The sequence below is a fragment of the Sinocyclocheilus rhinocerous genome, unplaced genomic scaffold (assembly GCF_001515625.1).
Source record: "Sinocyclocheilus rhinocerous isolate Xijiao unplaced genomic scaffold, SAMN03320098_v1.1 scaffold36, whole genome shotgun sequence".
Lineage (NCBI taxonomy): Eukaryota > Metazoa > Chordata > Actinopteri > Cypriniformes > Cyprinidae > Sinocyclocheilus > Sinocyclocheilus rhinocerous.
The window spans coordinates 2,735,338-2,763,256 of record NW_015664459.1 but is presented as its reverse complement, the minus strand read 5'-3'; the positions used below and the strand labels follow the sequence as shown (position 1 = coordinate 2,763,256).

At 37.5% G+C, this 27,919-nt stretch overlaps 1 protein-coding gene across 7 annotated transcripts in view; it reads left to right on the top strand.

Moving 5' to 3' along the window:
* Positions 1–27,919, top strand: part of LOC107730155 (unconventional myosin-IXa-like) — a 141,529-nt gene that overhangs the window by 23,295 nt on the left and 90,315 nt on the right. For all 7 annotated transcript variants that reach the window (XM_016540901.1, XM_016540899.1, XM_016540894.1 and 4 more), the window contains exon 2: positions 9,507–10,424. In XM_016540901.1, the coding sequence (XP_016396387.1) occupies positions 9,582–10,424 (843 nt within the window). In that variant the 5' untranslated portion in view covers positions 9,507–9,581. The remainder of the gene's footprint in view (positions 1–9,506; positions 10,425–27,919) is intronic.

Below are 27,919 nucleotides of genomic sequence, written 5' to 3'. Positions count from 1 at the left end.
GTCAGGCCCCTCCCACGATAGTTTGATTGACACCAGCGTTTCAGCACAGACTGGACTGGTGTCTTACCTCAGACCCGCCCTGAGTGAGCTGTCATCAGTCCGCCATTGTTTTACCGCCGGAGCAGATGTAGACAAGAATGTCTCCTAAGCGATTGAGGTGTTCTGTTGTTGGATGTAATAATGAACATAGCAGTCATCATTTACTTCTGACATCTGAGCCGCTGAACTCGCAGTGGATTTCGTTTGTGTCTGATGGGAATGCTCCCCCGATCTGCCTAAATGCGTCTATGTTCGCGCGAATCATTCATGAGCCAGCCTCATCTACAGAAGAAGTGAGTATAATGTTTTGCAATAAATCTTTGCAAATCGCCTTTTCAAATAGTGTGCTGATTAGCAAGTTTCACAATGAATGTCTCTCTGAGAGCAGCTCGGAAGAGAGGGGTGGGGTCAGCAGAGCTCATTAACATTTAAAGGGAAATGCTACAAAACGGCTTGATCTGAAAAGAGCTGATTTTGACGGGGTAAAAAAATGTTTTTTTTTACACTACCATTGAGAAATTTAAACCAAACTATGTTACAGACTTTTCATTAAGACCCTGAAGAATCATATCAACTTGTGGAAAATGGGCATCATATGACCCCTTTAAGATATTTTTGATGCATTCTGAGAGGTCTCTGACCCTCTCATAGACAGCAATGTAAGTAACACGATCAACATCCAGAAACGTAGCAAGGAGATCGGTAAAATAATCCATGTGACATCAGGGGTTCAACCGTAGTTTTACGAATGCATCAAAAATATCTTAATTTGAGTTCTGAAGATGAATGTATTTAATGAGAGTAATTAATGACAAAATTTTCATTTTGGGGTGGAGTAGCCCTTTAACTTTTGGTATATCTCATGATAAAAAGCTCATATAAGTTAAAAAAATGTTTACTTTTTATATATAAATAAATATATATATATGAGTTAATTTGCAAAAATCGATAAACGGCACTTTAAAAAAAAAAATGAGCTGACTGCCGTGCATTATTCTCCACATATAGCGCGATCTGAACCCTAAACACGTTTTGTCAAAAAAGCTGGTTTTGTCCACTTTCAAGGCATCGCGAGTTCACGTTTTACTGCAGAAGCCAACAAGCACCCTTGTTGTTTTTGAACAGAAACTGATAAGTCCATTTTAGTGAATCAGCGCACTGTATTCAGGTCAGGTAACAAGTAGGGCTGTGCAATTAATCGCATGCGATTGTCATGCTTTATCAGTTTTTGCAAATGAACTCGTCATATATATATATATATATATATATATATAGTTTGATTAGTTGATTAATTGACACCATTAGTCTGTTTTTCCAATTTTCAATCACCTCATAGCTGGCTGCTTTGATTCATAGCTTATAACTCTTAAACAAAGATTTTTTCTTTAAAATTGGAAAAACAGACTAATGGTGTGTGCACACCAAAGACGAAGCGAATATTCTCATCGCGTTATTGCTCTAGATTACTTGCGGGATGTTTTCCGTGTCACTTGCGCAAATAAAATCATCGCGTAATGCTTATCTCCAAACAGGACGTGTTAAACTGTAATGTGTCAATAAGCTCTTCGCTGATTGGCTTGCGTGACATGACGTCATGCGAATTTTCCGCTCAAGTTGAAATTTTTCAAATTGCACATAAGACGCGTTTGCAGGTGTTTATTGCGTGTTCACGGCAATCGCGTTGCTCAGCGCAAATTCACGTCTTTGCATTGACTTTGTATGTAATCTACTAATTAATAATTAATTAACTAATAATTAACTAAAATTAATAGGTAATGATCTAATAATTAAATTCGCTTTTGGTGTGCACACACCATAAGTTTGTGTACTTACAATTTTAGTGAGGGAAAGAACTACAATCACATGAAGCACTGTGAATGACATAATCATTATATATTATTTATATTTATATGGATAAATATAAAACTGTTGATTTAATATTAATTGTGTATATAGAAGCAAAATATTATACATTTATTGCAGAAGATGCGTGTGTGTATATAGAGAAATATTTAAGTGGTTATTAGGGTTGTGTCGATAGACAATAGTATCGTGTATCGACGATAGACAGAGATATCGCCTGTGGCAACTCAAATTGAGTTCAGCTGGACACACTTTCCTGTTTATCCCAATGGATGGCCAAGCAAAGCGCACGACACTGACAAGGTACGCGATACAGTACGACACCAAACGCCATTTCAGCACGTCTCCACAGTAAACAAAACAAGCGTTTCCTAGCAACGACAACTGCGCTAAACACTGAGACAAGAAATAAATACACTTACTATATATATTATAAATGAGTCATCACTGAAACAGCGGAGTTCTGTTGTTCAGTGTGCGCTGACTGAATTCTGACTCGCGAATTCTCTCATTACATACAAACAACAAAGTGCAGATGTACGTGCGATGCAAGTATAAAAGATTTATTCATCATATAGTGTAGATTCACTGAGTTTAACGGGAGGGTTTTTAAAGTGCATAAACTCGCGCTAGACTGAGCTTGTAATGATGTTCTTTGGTAATGTAATGTTCTTTGCTCGTTTTCTGTAGCTGCTTTTTGAATAACTGAGGAAATGTAAGCATTATAATTAGTAACTTACGATGTTTCTATTAATTTGTTACCATGCTAAATACAAATTCAGTCATATTCAAAACATTAGGCTGCTTTTAGCCTTACGCTGGAGTTGATTCACTTTCTCGCAATGAAACGAAGTAAATAATTGCATAAATTAGCACGATAATATTGTGTATCGGCGATTTCACAGGCTGACGATAGGTCGATATGAAAATTGAGCATATCGCCCAACACTAGTGGTTATAGAGTATATAGTTTTGGTGTGATTTACTTCATTTCGTTTTTCTGATTGATGGATATTTCTTTGCAGAATCGTTAAACACGATGGTTGGAAAAATATGTTGAAATATTGTAGGCTGTTAGCTTGTATAGAAACATACAGTAAAATTGTCCATTAACAACCTCATAGCTTGTGTCTTTTAAAAGTTATCATCAGTATCGTCAATTCTCCTACATAGAAAATGAATAGGATTTTTTTTTTTTTTACTTCCAGAAACTGACTGCACTCTATTCCAATTATTTTTAAAGGTGATTCTCATTATATTATTACTGTAATACAGTAACATTACTGTATTAAATGGTACAAAAATAGGCTTTGTTTTCTTTCAAATATAATTTGCATGTGTTATAGGCCTATTTGTTTTATATTTGTTTGGGTCCCAGAAGCCTCCAGCTTTACCAGCCACACTCATCCACTGTCCATGAAAGTTACAACACTTCTCATGCATTCTCAAGGACATGCTTCAGAAAGTCTTCACATGTGATAAAGATTGGTTACAAAGAAGTGGAAATTCCTGCCAAGAGATTCACACTCTTGATCACAGGCCGAAACCTTCACTGTCCACTTCAAGTTATTTTGTTCAAGAATGCCCTGCTGATACTAAAGGAAGATTATAGAACATCTTTGCAAAGTTTGTCAGCCTCAAAATGTCTGGTACGTCTACTATGTGACCCAACCTGTGTTTGTTTGGAAAAAAATCGTATCCTCTCCTTTCTTGGAATTTCTTAAATATGTGGTTTCTTTTTGACTAGATCAAGTTTGTGAAGTGTGAAGTTCCTGATGTCCTCAGGCTGTAGCCATTAGTTGATTGAGCTGGTATGGTAAATAAGGTGCAGCATGGACCCAGGAGCAGAATCTTCCTCTAAAGCTGTTGCTATCCTTTAAGTAGTGTTCTGACCATCTGCTCTGCTGCGAGGTCCCCAAATCCTCCGAGAGCTCAGCGAAGTGCACCTCTAATACTCTCCTTATGTGGCTCCTTATGCAATCTCCAGAGTGCACTGAGGTGGACATGAGTGTTTATGTGTGCATGTTCATTTGATTCTGTGTTGTGAGCCAGAAATCAGAAAGTATGATGTAGTCTTTTGATATATTTAGTGTGAATTTTTGTTAAATATTTGACACATTTGTTACTGTATTTTTATATAAGTATATTTAAATAAAATAATAATAATATAATATTCACTATATATGATGACATACTGCAAACACTATTATGAGAATGCAGTATGCACAACATACAGTATATATTTTCTGTATGCCATAGTGCAGTGCACCTTTCATTTGTGCTGTGCGCTAATGTTGAAATTCTGTGTAATACCATTAAGTTGATAAGTATTGTCATGTTATTATCCAATAAATAGTCACTATTAAAATTCTGTACTATAATTTCTAAACAAATTAAAATAAAATCACTACATTAAAATAAAGTAGATATCACAACATTATAATATGCAGCAGATAGATATTACTTTTGAGATTTAAAATAAATGATTAGTGTTAAATATGTATATTAATACTCTGTCAAATCTACCACATTTAAGAAACTTCCAAAAAAAGACTTAAAATTAGTTGACTTTAGCCATCCTTATTGCATTATATGCCAATAGTGACCAATAGTGAAAAAAACCCCACTTATTTTCTAAAGTTTGCATGCCTGTATCTCAATGTGATTCAGTTTCAGAGATATGAGGATCTCAATGTGGCCCATGAGTAAATTAAGTTGTAAAATTGTTAAATTGCACATTTTCAAATGTGGGTCACAGCTGATACTTATTCTTTTAAAGAGGAATGTCTGAAGAACAAACAAAGTTGAAACTAGAAATGGATCTTTTTCCCTCTATCAAAACAATTGCATACATACATGTCTGAGTAACAAAAATATGCTTTTTTCCAAAGTTTGTATGCCTGTAACTCAATAAATACTAAATATATCTAAAATATAATTTTAGATTCTAAATATGAAGTAACTTTTATTTTGGAATCCTCATTTTTACCGGTTTTAAAAGGAGCTGCTTTTAACAGCTTAATAAAATTAGATTAGAAATGTCAAGTGATAGGATTTATTTGCTGGATGATGACTGCACACTTCTTGGTAAGTTAAACCTGTAATGTATTGATGTTATGTGACAGCATTGTAGAGTATTATTGTTTGCATTTTCATGCTTTTCACATGCGGTTAAAATGGAATGCAGTATGTGCTGCACAGTACACAAAAGCTATGCTAGTGTTCCTAAACATAGCCAGAGTATTGGAAACAAGCTACAGGATGATAGGATCTGTTAGTTTTGCCATAACACTCTCTGGTATCCATTTCCTTAACAGCTATTTTTCCACAAATGGTATCCAAACATTCTATTTGAACAAGTCTTGGACTGCAGTTAAGCCCTGAAACAATCCTGATGTTTAAAAGATGTCTAAATACAAGCCCATTTCTCATCCAACACAATCCAGTGTGCTGCAAATGTCCCTGTGTAGATTGTGTCTGTTATATCAATAACGATACTATGGAGGACTGAACAGAGACCTCAGTGAGACCTGTCTCTGCACCTGAGAGTGCTGGCTGGACTCCAGATATCAGTCTCAGCCACACAAGAGGGGAGGCTCATTGGCTCCTGATGAGAGACGGGCACCAGCAGACAGGAGCCACATTGACCTCACAAGCACAAATAAATAAAGCCCTGCTCCTGAACGGGCTCCTGTATTGAAACACCGAAGGCTGTTAGTGTTTGAGTTGTTGTTTAAAAGATAGCCTGTGCCCTCAGCTGAAATAACACATCAGATTGTGTGAAGACTGAAGGTAGAGTCATGATTTGTTTAGCTTCAAACAAATACAGGTCTGTGGGTGTTATTTCAGTAAATTAACTAGTTTGTTGGGCGTTTATAGCGAAGTCAGATGTATTATGTTAAACATTGACATTTATGTACCGTTTATAGTAATGTAACAAAGCAATTACCATGTTTTTATTTTGCGTCAGTGTACACAGGGCTTCTGTAATGAATAGTAACCCTTGGAGACTATTCAGGCATTATTAAGTGGATGGTTGTGAATCAAGTTATTGTGTGTCTGTTAGAGAAGGTGGCAGCTGGTGATTTTGGCAGCCGGCTGATTTTCTGTGCTCTGTTGAGAGCTGATAGTGACCCAGTGTTTATTGAAACACAAACCTGCTATCATTCTTGATAGTAACTCTTAAATCAGTCTGTTTTAATCACTTAAAAGCTGTAGCTAATCAGTTAACTTTATCTTTTGGTTTGTTAGTTTTGTGAAATTATGAGTGGGAATACTAACTTAGTGTACTCTTGCTAAAAGAGAACATGTGTATGAATACACAATATCTAGATATCCAGACAGAAATGTATGCTTTGCAATGTCTGCAAATTCATAGCGTGTTTGATGGATGATGAAAAAAAAAAAAAGAAAGACTGCTTGCTTACTATTTAGCCTATGCAAAGTTGTATTGTAATCTGTTTCTCTCTTCAGAATGCATTGCTGTTTTGAAAATTTGTAATTCAAATATCCCTGAAACTCTGTTACATCTTGTTGAATGCACATTCATTCGTAGAATTTGGTATTTTTTTTAAAGAACTGGTAACTGATTAAGTAGAAAAATATGACAAAAAAGAAGAAAATTATGAATATCTGTAAAAAAATATTGGTTAAATTGATCGTTGGCCTTACTCAGATGCTAATAGTGGGTTATACCAGTGAGGTTACAGATATGTCATGTATCCTTACAAATGAAACTTGTTACTTGTGTCCATTAATTTATTATTTCATTAGTGATATATTTGCTTGTGATAGATACCTCTACGTTTCCCAAAAGCACTGTATATTGTTGGTGCCAAGGGCGTCTACAGTCTACATGGGTTGGACAATGAAACTGAAACAATTTATTTTAGACCACAGTAATTTATTACTGCCTTCTTTTGCTGCCAACAGACCATCAATTTGTCTTAGGAATGACAGATACAAGTCCTGAACAGTGGCTAGAGTGATTTTGAGCCATTCCTCTTGCAGAACAGTTGCCAGGTCACTGTGTGATGCTGGTGGAGGAAAACGTTTCCAGACTCGCTCCTCTAAAACACCCCAAAGTGGATCAATAATATTCAGATCTGGTGACTGTGCAGGCCATGGGAGATGTTCACCTTCACTTTCATCTTCATCAAAACATTCTGTCACCAGTCTTCTTGTGTGTATTTGTGTGTTGTCACCCTGATACATGGCACCACCTTCAGGGTACAATGTTTGAACCATTGGGAGCACATGGTCTTCCAGAATGGTTTGATAGTTCTTGGCAGGGACGTGCCCATCTGATATTGCTGCCCAAAGAGTGCACGCAACAGTCTGGGTGGATAAGCCTCTATGGGGCTTCTCCACACAGCCAGTGAAGGTGGACTCATTAGAGAGCAATACATGTTTCACATTGTCCACAGGCCACAGTTTGCGCTGATGAAACTGACATTTGCCATTGGCACAAGTGACCAAAGGTTTGGCTATAACAGCCTAACCATGAATATTGACCCTGTGGAGCTCCCAATGAACAGTTTTGCTGGAAACAATAGATTTGAGATGCACAATTCATTCTGCAGTGAATTATGCAGTTTTTGCACGAAAGTCCCTTTCAGACAGCTTCCTCATGCATTGACAGTTACTAATGTTGGATGTGGTTCGTAATTCGTGGTGGTATGCCAACATTACCCTGGATACCATGGCTCTCAATACACCACAAAGACTTGTCCTGGTCACAGGTGCACCGGCGAGACACGCACCAACAATATTTCCTCCTTTGAACTCTGTCTCCCATTAGGTTGTGTGGATTACAGTAGCTGTGCTATTGCTCTGTTAATTCAACTTTAATACACTGCCCTGGCTGATGGAATGTAAATCGGTGAAGACTGGCCACCAGGCCACGCATATGGTCACGAAACCTTCAACACAGAGCTGGACGATTAATCGAAAAGCAATTGAAACCGAAATTCAGAACCTCTAACCGACGTAATTGTCCCATGTCGGTTATTTTGTTTTTTTAAACCTATTAATATTTTCCCTTTAAAAAGATACTTGCTGCATGTGTAGTCGGAACTACACGTCTTTTGCAGAGTCTCACACATGAGATGTGCGTTAAAAGAATAAAAAAATAAAAAAATAAAATAATCGGTCAATAATCGTAATCGAGGTAAAGTATTCAATTAATCAAGGTTTTGATTTTAGGTAATGTCGTCCAGCCCTAATTCATTGTCCAGTTTCATTGTCCAACCCGTTATTAGGCTTGCAATATTTTGGGCAATGCAGCCCAGACAAATTAATTGGGCAATATTTTGAGATCAGCTGATAACTTTACCTACTTGATTAACACGAGCAGGTTTAGTTCCAAAGTTAAGGAAAGGAAAGGATGTGACGTATGGCCAAGTATGGTGTTCCATACTTGGAATTTGTGCTCTGCATTTAACCCATCCAAGTGCACACACACACAGCAGTGAGTAGTGAACAAACACGCACACACACACCGTGAACACACACCCAATGCTACGGCGCCCGGGGAGCAGTTGGGGGTTCGGTGCCTTGCTCAAGGGTCTCACCTCAGTCGTGGTATTGAGGGTGGAGAGAGTGCTGGATATTCACTCCCCCCACCAACAATCCCTGCCGGACCTGAGACTCGAACCCGCGACCTTCGGGTTACAAGTCAGACTCCCTCCCTATCCATTAGGCCACGACTGCCCCTAATGGACCGTTGGTTGTTTAGTGTTTAATGACAGCTTTGTCTGTGGGTTACGGACATTAATGGTTTCACGTTTATATGACTAAATATTGTGTGAAATTACTGTTCAACAACTTTTCAAAATAATGTGTTGTCTCTCATAATTAATAGATATTAGCTGTGTCTCATTTAGAAGGCTGTGCCCTCCGGAGGTCGAATCTTCTGGAGGTCGCATCCTCTGTAGGATGCATATACGAAGTGTCCTAAACCTAGAATTAAACGAGACGGCCTTCGTAGGACAGGCGGAAAAGGAAACAGGAAGTATCACGTTGCTATGCCAACACATTTAGAGCATCGTTGCGCTCTCACACTACTTAAATGAAGAACAATTCTTTCTACATTTGGAAAGTAATTTGAAAGAAAAAAATGCTTTTACTTGTTTTTTGTTCAATGTTTGAGGAGCTGCAGCGTATGTACAGAAGACATCTGTTAGTGAAAAAAAAGGAGGAGGATATTAAAAACAAAGTTTATCCGTTTTTACCGAGGCGATTTAAGGTAAGTTGTAAACGCCACATCTGCGCTTGTGTGTACATCTGCCGGCGCCGGCATTTTTCAAATTAACAACGGTTGTTTACGGCGACGCAAAGAATTGTGGGTTATCTGTAGCAGCGAAGGATACACCTCATGCATCCTCCGAATTCCTGTGAAAGAAGGTCGCATTCGGAGTGTCCTACTTGCTTTTCTAAAATGAGACAGCCTCGATGACGTATGCAGCCTTCGAATGCGACCTCCGGAGGGCGCAGCCTTCTAAATGAGACACCGCTATTGTTATCAACCACTGGAAAACACAGTTGAGCACTAACATTTGTTTTTTATTTTCTTATTCTCATTGTCTCTTTTCTTTCTCTGGCAGTTGTAATGTCTTGAAGCAGTACCCGGCCCGTTTGAAGGATGTACAGTGAGTGCTGATGGAAACTGCTGCTCCAATATGAGTGTTCATGATGTTGGCGGGAGACGACGCTTTGAGGACTCTGAGTTCACCCTGCGCATCTACCCAGGGGTCATCGCAGAGGGCACCATCTACTGCCCCGTCGCCGCCCGTAAGATCACTTCGGCCGCGGAGGTCATCGAGCAGGTCATTGATCGGCTGCAGCTAGATCGGACGAAATGCTATGTCCTGGCAGAAGTGAAGGAGTTCGGCGGGGAAGAATGGATCCTCACCCCAACCGACTGTCCCGTCCAGCGCATGATGCTGTGGCCTCGCATGGCCTTGGAGAACCGCTTCAGCAGCGAGGACTACCGCTTCCTGCTGCGAGAGAAGAACCTCGATGGCTCCATCCACTACGGCAACTTGCAGATGTGGCTGCAGGTCACAGAAGAGCGGCGGCGCATGATGGAGCGGGGCTTCCTGCCGCAGCCCTTGCCGAAGGACTTCGATGACCTTTGTAACCTGCCGGATCTCAACGAGAAGACTCTGCTGGACAACCTGCGCAGTCGCTTCAAACAGGAGAAGATCTACACCTATGTGGGCAGCATCCTCATAGTCATCAACCCCTTTAAATTCCTTCCTATCTATAACCCTAAATATGTTAAGATGTATGATAATCACCAGCTGGGCAAGCTGGAGCCGCACATCTATGCGGTGGCGGACGTGGCCTACCATGCTATGCTGCAGAGTAAGCAGAATCAATGCATTGTTATTTCTGGGGAGAGTGGATCAGGCAAGACTCAAAGCACCAACTTCCTGATCCACCATCTCACGGCTCTAAGTCAGAAAGGCTTTGCTAGTGGAGTTGAGCAGATCATTCTGGGTGCTGGACCAGTGCTGGAGGTAAGAGCTGATTATATAAATTTAATATTTCACAAGGTGGTTGGCAATAGTTTTTATAGACCTATGAATTGTCTGAAAGTCTTTTCAAAGTTTATTAAAAGTTTATTAGGTATTAATAAGCAAAAACCGGGTACAACTTTTGTTGTGGGTCAAATTGTCCCACATTTGTTTCCATGCAATTTGCCAACAATCAACACTATTAAAAACAATAGAAGTTCATGCAAAAACAAAAACCCTTTATTATAACTTGTCAGAGACCAAAATATAAAATATGAGAAATTTAAAAATCCACATGTATTTTTATTGTTTGACCTACAATTTTTGTTCAAAAATTGCTGCAAAAACACAAAATAAAATTGTTTTTGTCATGACTATTTGTAGTCATTATTTACACACTGAGGTGTAAATAGTATCTAACATTATTTGTACTTAGTCTAAGAAGTATTTGTTGTTTATGTTGTTTTTTTCTCTGCATTTTTGTTATGTCTGGTTTTCAAACTCCAGTGAGTGTAAAATGAGTTCCTCACACTATCTGTGCTGCAACAGTCTGGTAATTGAGGTCCATAAAACTAACAACCAAAAACAACATTTGTCATATTTTTGGGATGGTAAAAATCTACCATTACATAAAATTAGATAAAAAAACAAAAACAAACATGCATTTCCTTGGATTCTTAAATTCTAACTTTGAAACTTAAATTTCATAGGTTCTCATGCATTTAATTTTTTAATGTTCGACAATCTGCTGTGAAGTGTTTTCAAAGTGTTGATTTTTGGCATGGAACCTAATGTGTGGTTAATTTCACCCCAACACAAAAGTAATATTAAAATTTGTACAGCCTTCCAAAGCACATCTATGTGTTCAAAAAATAAACCATTTAACCACTATTTGAAGCAGTTCGAAAATTTAGAGTGGGTCAGATTGACCTGAACACAACAGGAAGGTTAATACCATTTGGCAGCAAGTTATAGGTTTGAACATAGATCTGATCTTTAGGAAACATTACGTTCTGTCATAACCCACTGCAGCGTGTCTAGACATTCTGTCGGTTGCTTGGTTTGCTATTCCTGTCGTGTCACGCTTGGTATCTGTATACCGTATTGTCCCGAATATAAGACGATATTTTTTTCTTGGAAATACATCTGAAAAAACGCGGTCGTCTTATATTCAGGGTCTAGACTTTGAAATGTCAATAATACACCCACAACAATAGGTGGTGCCAAATACGCATAAAACGAGTGTGCCATGAAATACGTAATGTAATGCATGTTGTAAAGATCGCGAGTAAAAACAAAAGAAGCAGAAAACCTTACAGCTGCATGAGTCGTGACTGTCACGTTAGCCTGATGGCACCAAACTCCCTTTGTGATTTTAAGACTACAGTAAGATTTAACTTCTACTGTTAATAAGATTTTGGTAGGCTACTATTAGATGGATAGCCTAATGTCCTAATTCAGATGGGCTACCTGTTTTTTTTTTTTTTTAATGGTATATCAAAAAGTGTATATTTTTTAAATGTGATTGTTGGTACATTTTACCAGTTTTTACCATACTTTCAAAACAAAAATTAAAATAGGAAAAATATGCAATATGAAAATAATTGAAGACAAAATGTGTTTTACTGAGAAAAAACAAGATTTGGTTTTTAAAAAGCCTTTTTCCAAAAGGTACATCTGGAAAAAGGGGGGGTCGTCTTATAATCAGGGTCGTCTTATATTCGGGCCAATACGGTATTAAACACGTCATGCGTATATGGTTGTCTGTGATTGTGTTGCTTCATGCAGCATTTTTAGTTTCAGTGTGAACAGAAAAACTTGTCACGCCAACTCGTCATTTGTCTTGGTGAGTCTTTTGAATCCTGAGGCATTACCTTTGAGGACTGAGAGCCATTCGCTCTTCGGCCTCTGTTTGAAATACTCAACGGCACACCTTTAATAAACCAAGTTATTGTGTTGTGTGCAATTGTCACATTCTTTGAATTGCTTCCAATTTTGTGTGTTTTGTAGACTAGATAACCTCTTTGAGTGATGATAGTTTAGAAAGGCATACACTAGGTCATGCAATACAATGTTACAGTCATAATGTAGCCAAAAGAACGGGTTTTAAAGCTGCTCTTGTGGATTCCAGTGATGCCAGGAATTCCACATGGCTTTTGTCACCAAGACGCACATGATGCTGTTTTGATAACATTATCAAAGTTACTGTGGTTAGTGCTTTTCTGCGTGTAGTTAACCGGTAGGGTTTTTTGTTACTGGAAGAATGATAGGTTAAAAGCTGGAATCAAAAGAATTTGTTTGCACACATTTATTAAAGCGTACTTGAACCATAAGAGGCCAAGATAAAATCAAAGCAACTGCCTCTTGTGGCCTATTGCTTTGGCATGTTGTTGCCGGCATTTTATATAAATAAATAAGTACATTCATTATTAATAATAATCATTCAAAACATAAACATCTTTTGCCAAGTAATGTAGTTCATTATTTGGCAAGACTCTGGGTATATAGCTTCACTAATGCAGTAACTGTTAATGTTCCGCTGATTTTCAGCGTATATTTTGTCTCATCCAATCAGATTTTAGTTCTATAACTGTGGGCTGTGATCTGTTTTAAAATTGAACACTGTAAAAGATTTTTGAAGTCAAAAATCTAAATTTTATGTTGTTTCAACTAAAGTTTATTTAAAGTTAATTGAGCCAACTGAAATTTATCTTTTATAGTGAAAGAATATTTAATCCAAAAATGAAATTAAATCATGTCATCATTATTAACGTCTTTCTAATTGCTAAACAAGGAAATGTTTGGCAAAATGTCTGAAGTTCTTTGTTTATACATCACTGGATCTTGCAAGCTAGTTCCATATTGAAAGTCTTCTTAAGATAGTTTTGTGTCAGAAATTTGTTACCCCTTAAATCTTCCCCACTGCAGAAGCTCTTAAACCTTATTTGCTATCCAATTGATTCAGAAGATTTGCAACAAAGTGCACAAGTTGTATGGAACACTTTTATGGTACTTTATTAGTGCTCGACAGCCTCCAGTTATTGTAAGGTAAAGAACGGCGTGAACATTGAATTGTATTTTTTTTAAACTGTGTCTGAGTCATGGCTAAATATGTTTTATGCACAAATATACTGCTGCTTCAACTGGGACTACAGTATATTGACAATACAGAACAGCTTTGTGTGCCTTATTGAGTTTAATGAAAACTATGCCTTAAAAACTTTTGTGATGCAGCCTGTTCTTCAAGGCCTATAACAGAAGTTTAGAAAGGCGTTTACGTATTTCAAATTGGCAATGAAGTGTTGCCAAGCAGTTCAAACGCAGGAGCTTTAATTTGTACGCCACTTTCTTCTTCTTTAGCAGGCTTTTGTTATGGGTATAATCTTCTCTGAAGCTTAACGTTTCTGCTCGAGTGAGAATATCCGTTTCAAAGACTCATCTCATGCTGGCTTTCTGCCAGAGCAGTACCGTTGATAGTTGGGAGTCTGTGTTATGAGTTGGCTAATATGTAGTGAGAGAATCTTTAATACCTACTGTCATTAGTCTTAATGCACTACTGGGATTATTGTCAATCCCTGCTAGCACTGGGTGGGGCGGCAGAGTTTGGGGATTTACTGTATGTTAGTATTCATTATCCTGGCAGAGATGTTCTGGTATGTATTAAAGCCAACAGTATCTTGATCATTTTGTTTTTATGGTTAAAAAAAAAGTGCTGCTGAGCTTTATAAAGTTGTACAGTATGTGAATAAAAGATTAGACAAACTAAGTCCAGTTTTTTTTTTGTTAATGCAGTCAAATTATGTTGACGTGAAATAATCTGATTACATTTAAATTTACACGGATACTATTTTACACTATTACATTTAAATTTTACGTAGTGGAAACTAGTGCTGGGCGGTATACCGGTTCATACCGAATACCGGTGTAGTTATTGTAAGGTAAAGAACGGCGTGAACATTGAATTGTATTTTTTTTAAACTGTGTCTGAGTCATGGCTAAATATGTTTTATGCACAAATATACTGCTGCTTCAACTGGGACTACAGTATATTGACAATACAGAACAGCTTTGTGTGCCTTATTGAGTTTAATGAAATTGTTACTACATAAAATACTAATGACACATTCTCATTAAAACTTTTATTTTATTGCACAATTCCTGAAGTCGGGCCTTCCTGCACAGCGCATATGCAGTCTCCCTTTTTTAACTCTCAGATTAAGCTTGTTAGTAGAGTGCTATGAACTAAACTGGTTGTGTCAGATTAGTGAGATGCCTAAAATGTACAGTGCATACTGGTAGAAATTGAATTTTATTTGTCTATTTCAATCTAAAACACTTGATATAATCTGACTTTTTGATTTGCTGTCCGCATGCTTACAAAAAGGCAAATGTTTAAGCATATGGGTTAATGTCCAACCATTGGGCACAATTGAATGGCTCTTGAGTCGAGAGGATGGGCTTTAATTGTTTGCAGAGTGAGATTGTGGATCTGCTCATTACTGATTAATGCGGAGCGTGTGGAGTGGCCGAGCACACATACGTCTCTTCCTCTTTACTCACACGGAGGTGATGCATCTGTCACTCTTTCTAATGACAACACTGCTGGTTTATACACACACTCTGTGCCCGAAACTCTTTAAGTGCAAGGGAGTTAAGGCTGGTGTACAAGTGTGTAGTTTTAATGTTTTAACTAGTGGTGTTTGCTAATTGGTCCGACATGAGTGATACCTAAAATCATGTGGCTTGTCGAGTATTAGGCTACTTTCTTAAGATATCAGACTTGCACTTCCCCATAGACTTACACTGAAGGCGGAGAACCTAAGATATATCTGGCACCTCCAGAACATTAACTTTATGATGGAACTAACTGTTTCATGGCCAAGCACCACTCACGTAATTCTTAAGAAAAATAATTATGTTTCTGGATGTATGATCAACAGTGCATTGATTTGAAGCTTAATTTTTTACAAACGTTAAAGGGTTAGTTCACCCAAAAATGAAAATTCTGTCATTATTTTCTCACCCTTATGTCGTTCCAAACCCATAAGACTTTTGTTCTTCGAAACAAAAATAACGACTTCTCTTCTGACACGGAAGAGAAGAAATTATTGAATAAAGTTGTTGTTTTTGTTACAAAAAGTATTCTTGTAGCTTCATAACATTACGGTTGAACACCTAGACTAACGATGTCCTTGCTACCTTTCTGGGCCTTGAACGTAGAAAAATACCGTGATACAAATTTTTGGTCATACCGCCCAGCACTAGCGGAAACTCCAACCTGATCTTATGAGAAATCACTGCTATGTTACAAGGTGGCGATTTTGAATGTCCACCTCTAAACCTAATCGTCATTGAGCCGTAAGCAGATTGTGTGAAAACCATACGAATGAGATTGTAGAAATTCATTTTTTTTTAACATAATCCACAAATCATAAACCAAAATTATGGGTAAGTAAATATTCTATAGGTGTATTTTTAAAAATGGTCTTTTATTACATAAAGGATTCACTTAAATATTGTCGGATTGCTGTTTTTTTTAAATTTATGTTTGAAATTATATATTTGGAGAAAAAGAGACAACATCTTCTGTTCCCCTTTGAAGTACTTTGTATAGCTGTTTTTGAGCACAAAATAAATAAGGCATAATTTGTGAATATTTATTGAATCATGTAGATATCGCTTGGTAGTCCTCAGGTGTGTCCAGTCAAGTAATGTAATAAATATTTATGATAAATCATGTTGTCAAAATAGTAAATTTAAAACAGACTTCCTCAAAATTAACCTCAACATTTTAGCCTGAATCTTCTTTACAGATGTGATTTGAGCATGGTAATGTACAATGCCACCTCTCACAAACACGGCTTAGATTTGTCATGTAGGGTCACGACTATTCAGGATCTTAAGTGGTAACAGTGAAAGGGTTAAGCCAGCTCTTCTGTACTTTATCTGTCAAATCAATTAAAATTGGTTTGAATCAGTTCTCCACGGAAATCACTGAATCCTGTTGTAAACGCAGTGCAGGTGTCCTGATAAATCCTTATCTGAAGTACTGGGCAATGCATTGTCTAGTCTCACAGAGCCAGACGTCTGACTATCAGTATGAAGTCTGGTTCACATTGCAGCTGCTTCTGGCCAGCCAATCAGATTTAGTCCGATTTAGATATTTTTTTGTCATTAACATTCTGCTAGATAATGTGTTCTGTAGTTTACCAATATAATATAATATAATATAATATAATATAATATAATATAATAGCATTATTGCATGTTAGCATTTATTTTGTAGAATTTTGGTTCACCTGTTTTCATAGTCAACATGCAAGCTAACATTATCGGGACTGGACAGTTGAGGTCTTCACTGACCAATGGTCCTTCAGAAGTGGTTGAGTAAACGTCTAAAGTGGTGAATAGAGACTTCAACATATGAGTTTTACGTTCCCATTTGCTCAAATAGCAAAAGGAAAAAAAAATCCATGTAGAGAGATTGATTAAGGTAGTCAGAAGAGAGAGCGATGTCAAATTTACCATCACTCCCCCAGCTGTTACATTAGTAACATCCTTTTTTTTGAACGTCATTGTAATAGAATTTAATGTTATAAATGCCTTTTACACACACACACAAAACAAATAATATATAAACAAATAAAATATAAAAAAAAACTTAGCTAGATTTGCAATGTTTATAACTGTGGAAATGCACCATCACAGTCTGTGAGAAGGATCCATCCTGCTTGCATTCCCAGGGTTCCTGCATGCCTCTCCGCAGACCTTTGGTCCTGGTGTGGTTTGTTTCACTCCAGCACAACAAACTGTCAGTTTCTCTCAGTGTGGTAAATCTTGTCCACTCTGTGTAGATGTGCCTCACTTTCTTTTTGAAAAACTTTTTTTTTTCTTTCAAACATCATGAAGCACTTGTGCTTGCATACAAGGAAAGAAAGAATTGGAAAGACTGAACTTTTGTAAACTGAATTGCTAGTAGGTCTGACAAAGAAAATGGCAAATCATTAAGCTCATTCGTTGTTGGCATGGTTTATTATTGTTGTAAAAGACCTGACTGACTGTTGACTTAGTTCACCTAGATGTTCAGACTAGTGCATGAATTGCATTGTTGAACGTTAGATAGTAAACACCCAGGCCATGCCAATGAATGGCTTTCTTCTCCTTACAGCTGTGCCTTATTTATACAATCAATCAAGCTTTTTACACCATGTCTTCTTGTAGTGACGAGAGCATGACTAGTAGTTAAGATATTGTGAATGGTGAATGAAGGCTGGCTTGGGATTTAACGTTCTCTTAATATTGATTGTATAGTGTTTTTTTTTTTCCCCTGAGTAGCACACAAAACATAAATCTCCACGTTAAAAACATGTCTTATTTTATTGAACAATGTCTCATTTTAAGCTATTTTGTAGCCACAGGAACTTGTAAATTACACACATGCAATTTAGGAAAGTCACATCCTCATTCCAGCTTTTTCAAACATGTCGAAATAAAAAATTATGTTCCAAATGTTTGCATTTAGCAATAACATAAGAAGTCTGTACTTGTATGGTTTTTGTAATATTGCTAGTGATGTGTTAGTCATGCTAAAGAGTTTTAGTCAGACACAGATGTTCTTCTTGTCCATACACACATAATGCATGAGTGTTTGTGAAGGCTGCACTTGCATTATTCTTCAGCATCTCCACACAGAATAGTTGCCATTAAATGGATACACCACCAAAAAATGAAAATTCTGTCATCATTTACGTTGTTCCAAACCTGTTTGAGTTTTTCTTTTGTTGAACACACAAAAAAAAGATATTTTGAAGAATGTTGCTAGCTGAAAATTTTAATGGTAGCCATTGACTTAAACCTTTAAACCTCAAGTCAAAACTTTAAAGGGAAATGCCACCCCAAAAATGAAAATTCTCCCATCATTTACCCTTATACTATTTTCTAGAAAATTATAGTTCTGTCCATACAGTAGAATACAAGTAAATAGGTGCCAGAAAGTTCCAAAAAAGCACATGCTTCTTTCAGGTTGGTAATCCAAATAAATAAATAAATAAAATAAAATAATTAAAAACTTATGTTATATTGCTGCTTTTTAAAAATAGGAAAATCAGAATTTCCGAGTTGAATTGAATGCAGTGTGAACATCCTGTTTTTATTGGTATTGGTTTTGTAAGTACATACATAGCATTTTTGCTTTCATTGCGGACTGAAAAATGAGTTGTTGTCTGCTTAGGACATAGTTTTAGATGCTGTTTAGACATCCATGTCACCTTTGACCAGCTCTTGTGTGACACTTGTCATGTCACTTCCTGTGTATTTATGGCCACTAACCGTATAAAGCACACTGTCAGTAAGAGGATCAGCATTACCATCCTGCTAAGAATAAAGCTCTTGTCACTAAGGAATGTTGTCTGCGGTGTAACTGCTGTGACTTCTGAACTGTCCACAACAGTCATCAAAGAATCCGTAATGGTCTTTGTGTTGGTCAGATACTTTTGTAGTGAGTTATGGCTTACATTTCATGGGCATTTTACTCTTACTGTAGGTTGTTTTAAAGTTTAACAGTTTCATGAAATGGTCACCAATTATGGGATGGCAGTGCAGATCCAGACCCAATACTGTTCCACCCAAACCATTAATCATTTCTTGTACATTTGTATATCTATGTTCTATATTAAAAATATGTTGCGTTCATAAAATGAAGCCTATTGTTGAACCATTACAGTTTTTGCCTTGTCAGATTAATATGTTCCATTCCCCCCCCCCCCAAAGTAAAATTTTTTTTTTTACATTCATCAAAGAAAAAAAATCACAATAATAAATATTAATCAGTAAAACCATATTCAAAATTCATAGTAAGAAATGTGTCTTGAGCACCAAATCAGCATTTTAGAAATATTTCTAAAAAATTATTTGCCACTGGCTGCAGAGAATTCATCTTTGCCATGGCCATATTTTTAAATATATTAAAATAGAATTTGTAATAATTCTTCACAATATTACTGTTTTTACTCTGTTTTTGATTAAATAAATGCAGGTTTGGTGAGCATAAAATACTTCTTTCAGAAACATCTTATGTACTATATTTATTGCTTTTGGTTGTGTTTATATTATTACTTATACTAATCAAAAAAAAAAAAGAGAATCATAATATTGCATAGTGTAATATTGTATAGTGTTTCTATAATGAGAGTGATACTGTCACAAATGCAACACTATATCACTACTAAATGTACTCAATTTCAGTATTGCACACTGAAAAATATCCTAATGATTGTAAACTTTATGCTACTAAATTTTATTTATCTATTTTTTGATTCTGGAGTGAGATGTGATCTGGACATGTTTCAGTATCATTTGCTTGTACAATATTATTGTTCAAACCTTTGCTAAGAATGACACAGAAACTGAAATTAGTGGAACATTAATTAAATACCAACATTCCAGTGTGTTTTTTTTAGTTGTCTTTCATCACACAGTCTTTTCATTTCTACTGTAGTCTGCCCTCATTAATGTCTATATTTCTTTATGCAGGAAGCATGTCACCTGCAGAGATGTTTCAAAGTTATTTATAAATAGAATTTTTACAGCGCCAAATATTAGCATTTTGCTTTGTTTGCATTGACGGTTGCTGTCAGACATTTCCATACTGGTCACTGAGAGTTCATCGTCACAGCTAATCAGATTGGCCTCCTTTCTCAGAGTTCCAAGTAAATGTACTCAATTTCAGTATTGCACACTGAAAAATATCCTAATGATTGTAAACTTTATGCTACTAAATTTTATTTATCTATTTTTTGATTCTGGAGTGAGATGTGATCTGGACATGTTTCAGTATCATTTGCTTGTACAATATTATTGTTCAAACCTTTGCTAAGAATGACACAGAAACTGAAATTAGTGGAACATTAATTAAATACCAACATTCCAGTGTGTTTTTTTTAGTTGTCTTTCATCACACAGTCTTTTCATTTCTACTGTAGTCTGCCCTCATTAATGTCTATATTTCTTTATGCAGGAAGCATGTCACCTGCAGAGATGTTTCAAAGTTATTTATAAATAGAATTTTTACAGCGCCAAATATTAGCATTTTGCTTTGTTTGCACTGACGGTTGCTGTCAGACATTTCCATACTGGTCACTGAGAGTTCATTGTCACAGCTAATCAGATTGGCCTCCTTTCTCAGAGTTCCAAGTGGGATGTTTTACTAAAGTATGACTATTCTTTGTATTATATCACCTTTGCATCTAATTACAAAAAAACAGTTAACGCTAATGCGAGGGTGATTCTAATGCAGCGTCTATGGGAGGGACGGTAAATTTGACATCGTTCTCTCTTCTGACAGCCGCATTTCTTCTCTCTCAATTTTTTTCCTTTTATTGAAATTCATGAAAACACTATCGTGGAGTTTTTCTTTTGCTATTTGAGCAAATGGGAATGCAAAAAATATATTTGTGGTACTCTTCCATTCACTGCTATTCAAGTTAACCCAACTATGACGACTTCCGCTGCTGAGAAACCCGGAAATGTGAAAAAGGTCCATAGCGCAGAACTGCAATGGAGCCCTAAAGCTGTACTGTTTACAGTTTTAGACCACACTTATGCAATGTGTGGGCAACTGTGTACATTTAAAGAGATAGCAGACCCAAAAAAAAAAAAAAAAAAATTTCTGTCATTGTTTTCTCACTCTGTTGCTTTCATGGTTTATATTGTTCTCCTAAAATTACCAAAACCGTTAATGTTTATAGAACAAAGTGGCTGTGAAATTCTACAAAATAAAGCATGGGTTTGGAATGGCATTAATGTTTAAAATCTAGATTTTCAACATTTCATTCATGCTCAAAAGTAGTTGGCTACATTTCAGCAGAAGAAATTATGTTTTAAATGAATGAAATTCTCCCTAATGTCTTTCCAAACTGGATGACTTTTTTTCTTCTGCATTGTTTTTCTAGCTCCATACAATGAAGGTCATTGACGTCCAGTGTTGTTTTGGACCCCATTGACCTTTATTGTATGGGGAAATACAGTCAAATCATTTTTCAAAAGATCAAAACCTGATAATAGAAAAGAGTAAGATGTCTTCTACATATATTCTCTTTACTCTTTAATAATTAGTTTGATACAACTTTGTGCAGCTCGCTTGATTGAATTGTGAGGGTAAGTGTGCTGCTGTTCAGAGTGAATAGTTACGTTTCTTGTTGGGAAATGCTCTAAACTAAATCATGCTGATCTGTAGAGTTGGACAGAAGTTTGTGGACGTGATCCAGCCCTGCCCTGTCAAGCCTGATGACATGGCTTCTTTGGATTTCTAAGATGTTTAAGGCTTTATAGGGATACAGTTGGTGTTTTCTTTAGACTTTAAGCCATCTTGAGGATCTGATAAAGAAGAATGAAGAAATCTTGCTAATGTAGTCAAATCATGGGAGAATTATTAGACTGATAATGCTGCCATATGTACGGTCATCTGTTTCAGTAAACTTTGAACACCACTCATTGGACATTTCATTTTGAAAGTGCCACAAAACATGCATGCATTCTGGGATTCCTTGCTCTACTTAAAATGCTCCCTTGAATACAAGACTCCCAATCTACACTGAAAGATACTGCTTTGAGAAGTAGCGTTTTTTTCTTTATAGCTCCCTTTTTGGCCATTTCTTAAAAGTTGTTGGAGTTCTTCCTCCTGGTAAACTGCCCTCGGTTTGAGACGTGTCAGGTAGACAGTTTATGGAGATCGGTGGTTTATTTTTTTCGTCTCCTGTCCGTTAGGGGCTGTATGCTACATTCCTGGATATGTTTGGGAAGCTACTCTTCACGTTCTGCTGCAGTCTGGTCTGGCTTTCCCCTTCCTGCTCCCACACGTGTCCGCAGCCTGTCAACGTCTTTAGGCCGTAGCTACGGCTATTGTTTAAACGGAGCTGAGGGTGTGTGCAGTTTAAAGAACCCGGCCATCAACGGAAGAGCTCATTCCTCCTTAATGTGCTGCTGACTAATAGATGAGCAATGGAACATCGTGCTTTAAAACTCACGTTTACACCCACCGACACAGTATTAACTACCATGCGCTCATTTACCAACACACCCACACAAACTTACACAGGGTGGGAATGGCACGCAGTTGCTTCTCTTCACTAGAAACATCTAACTAATATGTTTGGTGTTGCCATTTTATCACTTGCTCTTTAAGCAGTAATTCACTTAAAAATTCTGTCATTTACTCATGACAATTACCATGTTGTTTCAAACCTTGAATGGCATTCTCTCTTCCGTGGAACGTAAAAGAAGATATTTTGAAGAACACTGAGGTCCCCAATGACTTTGAATCAAGAAAGTTTGAAACAACATATAGGTAGGACCGTATGATTTCCGCAATGTGGAAACGTGGACTGAATCGCGGAATCTAGTATTAAAAATGGAATTTACTGGATAACGTGGAATTTCACAGAATTTGTCAAATTTTGGATGCATAAGTAAAAGTAGGTCAGTGCACTTAAATCAAAACGCAACATGGACTAGTGCCTGTGAATATTAAAGGCAGGGTATGTGACTTTTCAAAAACACTTTAGAAAAATGATTCGGGCAGAATAACAAAACAAACTTGTAGCCAATCAGCAATAAGGGGCATGTCTACTCGTGTTGGTGATTTCAAATATCAACATTGGCTACCAGAAATCACTTACTCTGCCTTTAAGCTGCAAACACTATTTAAATATGAATCCTGCGTGTTCTGTGTGTCTCTGTGTGAAAGAATGGTGAGACTTTAAAAATTTAATAATTGTAATAATTTGCTGTTAAATATTGTGTTTCATTATCTCAATTAATTAGACATGCTTTTTAGGGTGCTTTCACCCTTGGTTCGCTTGCCTGGTCCGAACCAGAGTTCGATTGCTCCCCCCTCCCCCTGCCCTCGCTGGACTGCGTTCGTATTATTTTATTTGGGTCCGAACCACGTTTCGTTTGCGTCATCAAGCCAGCAGCTGTTTACCCCGTTGCTTAGTAACGACGGTGTTATATACAGTATTTACGTTTTCCGTCCGTTCGTTTTGTTTACAAAGCTTCGGTACATAACGGCACTTACGTCTGTCTTACGAATGTACTGCAAATGCTCTAAAGAATGCTGAAGGCGAACAGAAATTAGATATACAGCTCTCTGTTTGCAGCGCGTCAGTCACGCTCGTCAGGACAGTGAGTGAAACACACATTTTTATCAAATAATACGTAATTAATACGTATTCACTTCCGCGATTTGGTATGATTGCGTTCACATCAGCAGCGAACCGTACCGGAGTTCACTTGAACCGTACCCCAGACCACCCTTTTTAAGCGGACTCGGGTACGGTTTGCGGGTGTGCACCCGAGTTCGGAAGACAGCGTTCACATCATCCAAACGAACCGAACTCCTGACGTCAGTCGAACCCGGGTGCGCACCAAATGTGCTAGTGTGAAAGCACCCTTAATTAATACAATTTAATTTAACCATTAAAACAGGGACTGGAAAAATGTAAATAGAAAAAAATGAATTTTGAAACATAAAATGGAATTTGGGGAAAAAAGGATTTGATAGGACCCTGTATTGGGTGCGTTTCATTTTTGTATGAAATCTGTCTTTTAGGACTGTAATTCAGCATTTTTATTGTTGAGTTTTAGTAGTTATTTAGATTTAGATGTTCATTTAAAGTTTGTTTTGTATCAATATCACTAGGTCTGGTGTGAGGGAACTTGTATTTACCCAACGTGTGTGTATGTGTGTGATGAAGGGGTTGTTATCTGTTTACTCAGAGATAAGCCTGATTATAAAGGGGCAAATTTACCTAATACTTGAAAAAAGCTAGGTCACTCTTGGTCACTTTGATTTGTTTGATCAGAGGTTGGTCTGAACATTCCTTTTACACTTGGCCACATACAGTAAATGTGTATCTGAGCTATATGCTCTCTTTAAACCAGTTCTTTCATTCATGTGTATCATGATCACTCATTGACGATTCCCAAATGTCCATATGTTGATGTAGTCCAGGTTGGGTGGACAGTGGAGTATAGTTTACATAATATGTGGACTGAACAATCAGATGATAATGACCTGAAAGTAGGATTGCTCTAGAACATGCCCATGCATGAGCTGGGCAAACCTGAAATAAATAAAATGTGTTACAGTTGTTGTCAAGTCTTATTTGTGATTTGACATATTGAAGTTCAAACTTCACTTCTGCTCACTTCTAAAAGGAGTGTAGTGGTGGAGAGCCCTGTTACTTCCACTACAATTTTGCATAGCCAGACCCTTGACTGATGGCATAAGGTATGGGTTCTATAGCCATTTCAGCTTGCCAAGATCTGTCTGACTGACTTGAAAAGTGGCCTTTTGTTCAACATCATATTTAGGCATAACTACATTGTATGTTCAACTATGTGCCTCAAACAAAACTCTTGAATATCTTTTAATGTTTTTTAATCCTAACCTGCTTTCACATTAACAATTACTTGGTGGGTTTTTAAAAAGTTTAAGTCTTAACCACTGTGACTGGTTTGCTGTACTTACTGCTGTACCAGCGTCAGAGTCTGGGTGATGTAACGGCAGCCAGAAACAGAAGTGCACTGTGTAATGGGTTCACTGGGGTTAGGCTTGCCCTGGCACCAAACCAGCACCGCATGCTCCAAGATGCCACTCCATTGGCACTGTGCCAGAGTCTTGCTCAAAAACACATGCATGCATAACTCTGAGACACTCTGAGGACTCCACAGGTCCCATCTGTCTGCTGGTATGACAGAACGTCCCTGAACTATGACATTAACAGTGTACAGCTGGAGCCTCCCATTTGAAATTCTCATTGGTCAAGGGATTCCTACAGAGTGTTTTGCAGAAGTTAACTATGCAAAAATGAAAATCAATTAATTTCATAATTTACTCACCTTTGTTGTTACGAACGTATAAACCATCTTTGAAGTTATTTTTAACAAAACCTGAGAGACATCTGTTTCTCCATTCCACCAAAATGCTTCAAAAAGTTCATAATGTAGTCATATTCATAATCAAGTCTTCTGGGGAACAGATGCACAGATGATGAACATGATTAATGGATTTAATGTAGGCTTTTATTCACATATAAACATTGATAATTGTATACATCATAGAGCTGATCAAATATGGTAAGCAGAAGTTCAACCATACTTGCTTTGGATCCAAAATTGACACGTATTCCAGTTTTCTCTCACCTGTTCATGTGACTGTGCCTGTGTGAGTACTCTGCAAGGTGGGAATTTTGACGTTACTTTGTGTAACTTTCACCGATTCAGTGCAATAATGCAAAATCGAAATCACTAAAAAGTTGCAATTGGCAAGGCTTTAAGGGGTCCTATTATGCTTTTTCACTTTTTCAACTTTAGTTAGTCGGTAATGTTGCTGTTTGAGCATAAAAAAGATCTGCAAAGTTACAAAGCTCAAAGTCCAATTCAAAAGGAGATATTTTATTTAACAGAAATCACTTTTCAAAAACTACAACGAACGACTCGTTTGGACTACAACGCATATTTTCCGGGATTTATGATATCACAAATATCGACGAATGGGACGAGACCTGGTTGAGCTGCACTAGAGAAGGCAACGAGTGTTATCACTATGTCGGAGACACGCTAGCTTTCCCAAGGCAGACAAACTTAAGAGTGTTTACAATCATCCGGGTTGAAATCGCGCTCAAATTGATTTGATATTGACGCAATATTTACACTGAAGCTCGCAGACGGCTATGGTAAGGGGCATGACATTTCCCGACCAGGCGCCGAGTGCTGCCAATCACAAAACACACTGGCCCAGCTAACCAATCACAGCACATTTCATATTTCCGAAGGCGGGCCTTCATTTGATACAGGAACTATTCGAGCCTTTCATGCCCGACTGGGGAGAGAGGTGTTGTAATAATGTAAAATATGTGAAAAATAATGTGTATGATGTGTAAAATGTGTAAAAACAACCTAGTATGAGAGCCTGTTCTAGTACACCCCCAAAACAAAATCAAGACTTTGAAAAAGAGCATAATAGGACCCCTTTAAAATCGCCATCGGAAACCTTTTTCACGCTCATCCCTCGGCGGTGGAGGAGGCAAGGATGTTCACAGCTAATTTAGAGCCAGTCTGTCCAATAACGCCCTGCGATCTCATATAGGCTACTCACACCCCCACCCCCACTGTGGCCGACAGTAACCTACGGAGTGATGAGTGTTAAAACAAAAGAAGAGGAAAATTTATATTTCAGTGCTATTGCATTCTCTCACAAAAGTATTGTGTTCCCCTGTGAAACTTTGCATTCTCTTCCAAAACTACTGTGATGGAAATAACATGAGGTGAGAGGAAAAACTATATTATTTGTTAGATGCAATAGTTTTGCGAGAAACTGCAAAGTTTCTCTGGGGAACGCAATATTTTTGCAAGAGAACGCAAATGTTTTGCGAGCGAATGCAGAGTTTCTTGGGGCAATGCAATTTTGTGAGAGAATGCACAATTTCTCGGGAGAACGCAAATGTTTTGCGGGATAATACAAATGTTTTGCAAGTGATTGCAGTTTCTTGGGGCAACGCGATTTGCGAGAGAATGCAAATGTTTTGCATGCGAACACAAGGAGAACGAAAAAGTTTTGTGAGAGAATGCAAAAGTATTGATTTTTTTTCATCCCATCTAATATTTTTTCCATCACTATGTCTCTTTAGGAGCTCCTAGTAACTTGTTAGCATCTTTACATTTATCTTAAATAGAACGTTTCATGTGACTCCAAAATGCGTTTCATGACTTCTATGAGTCATGAGGGTTCACAAGAGTTTATTGTGAAACTGTTTCAGCACACAAACCAGAAGTAAATGATCTGCTGGTTGTGTGTTCCTCAATGCACCAGTCTTCCTGTGACTAAACACATAACAGACCCTCAACCATCATGTCAATGCACTTTAATGTGTCTCTGGAGGTTGACGGATGAACTGTGAGCTTTTCTCACAGCAGGCCGAGGTGAGATAAAAGGAAACAAAGCGCTGTGAAGCCCGTACCTCTCATGACATCACCGTTAAATGCTTCCCGACCTCCGCAGCTGCAGAGCGAGACACACCCTCATGCTTCCTGCAAGAACCATCTCAACAATTCACATCATTTACCCTGGGAAAAACGCCTTGGTGCCAGCCACGACTTTCCATGCAGTGCCGACAAAAACCGAGAAGCCCCTTGTTATTTAGTGGTCACAAAAGCCTAATAAACTGACCTTTGATTTTGTTTTAATAGTGTGTCCCAACCCAGATCAGAGTGGACACTGATGTAATCTCGTAAAGAGATTGTGGGTGGATGTAATATTAGATGTTTCATTCAGAACTACTGTTTAAAGCCCATAAGTAGTCCATACAACTTTGCTATATTTTAAGTCCACTTAAAGGGGTCATATGATGTTGCTAAAAAGAACATTATTTTGTGTATGTGGTGTAATGAAATGTATTTATGCGGTTTAAGGTTAAAAAAACACATTATTTTCCACATAC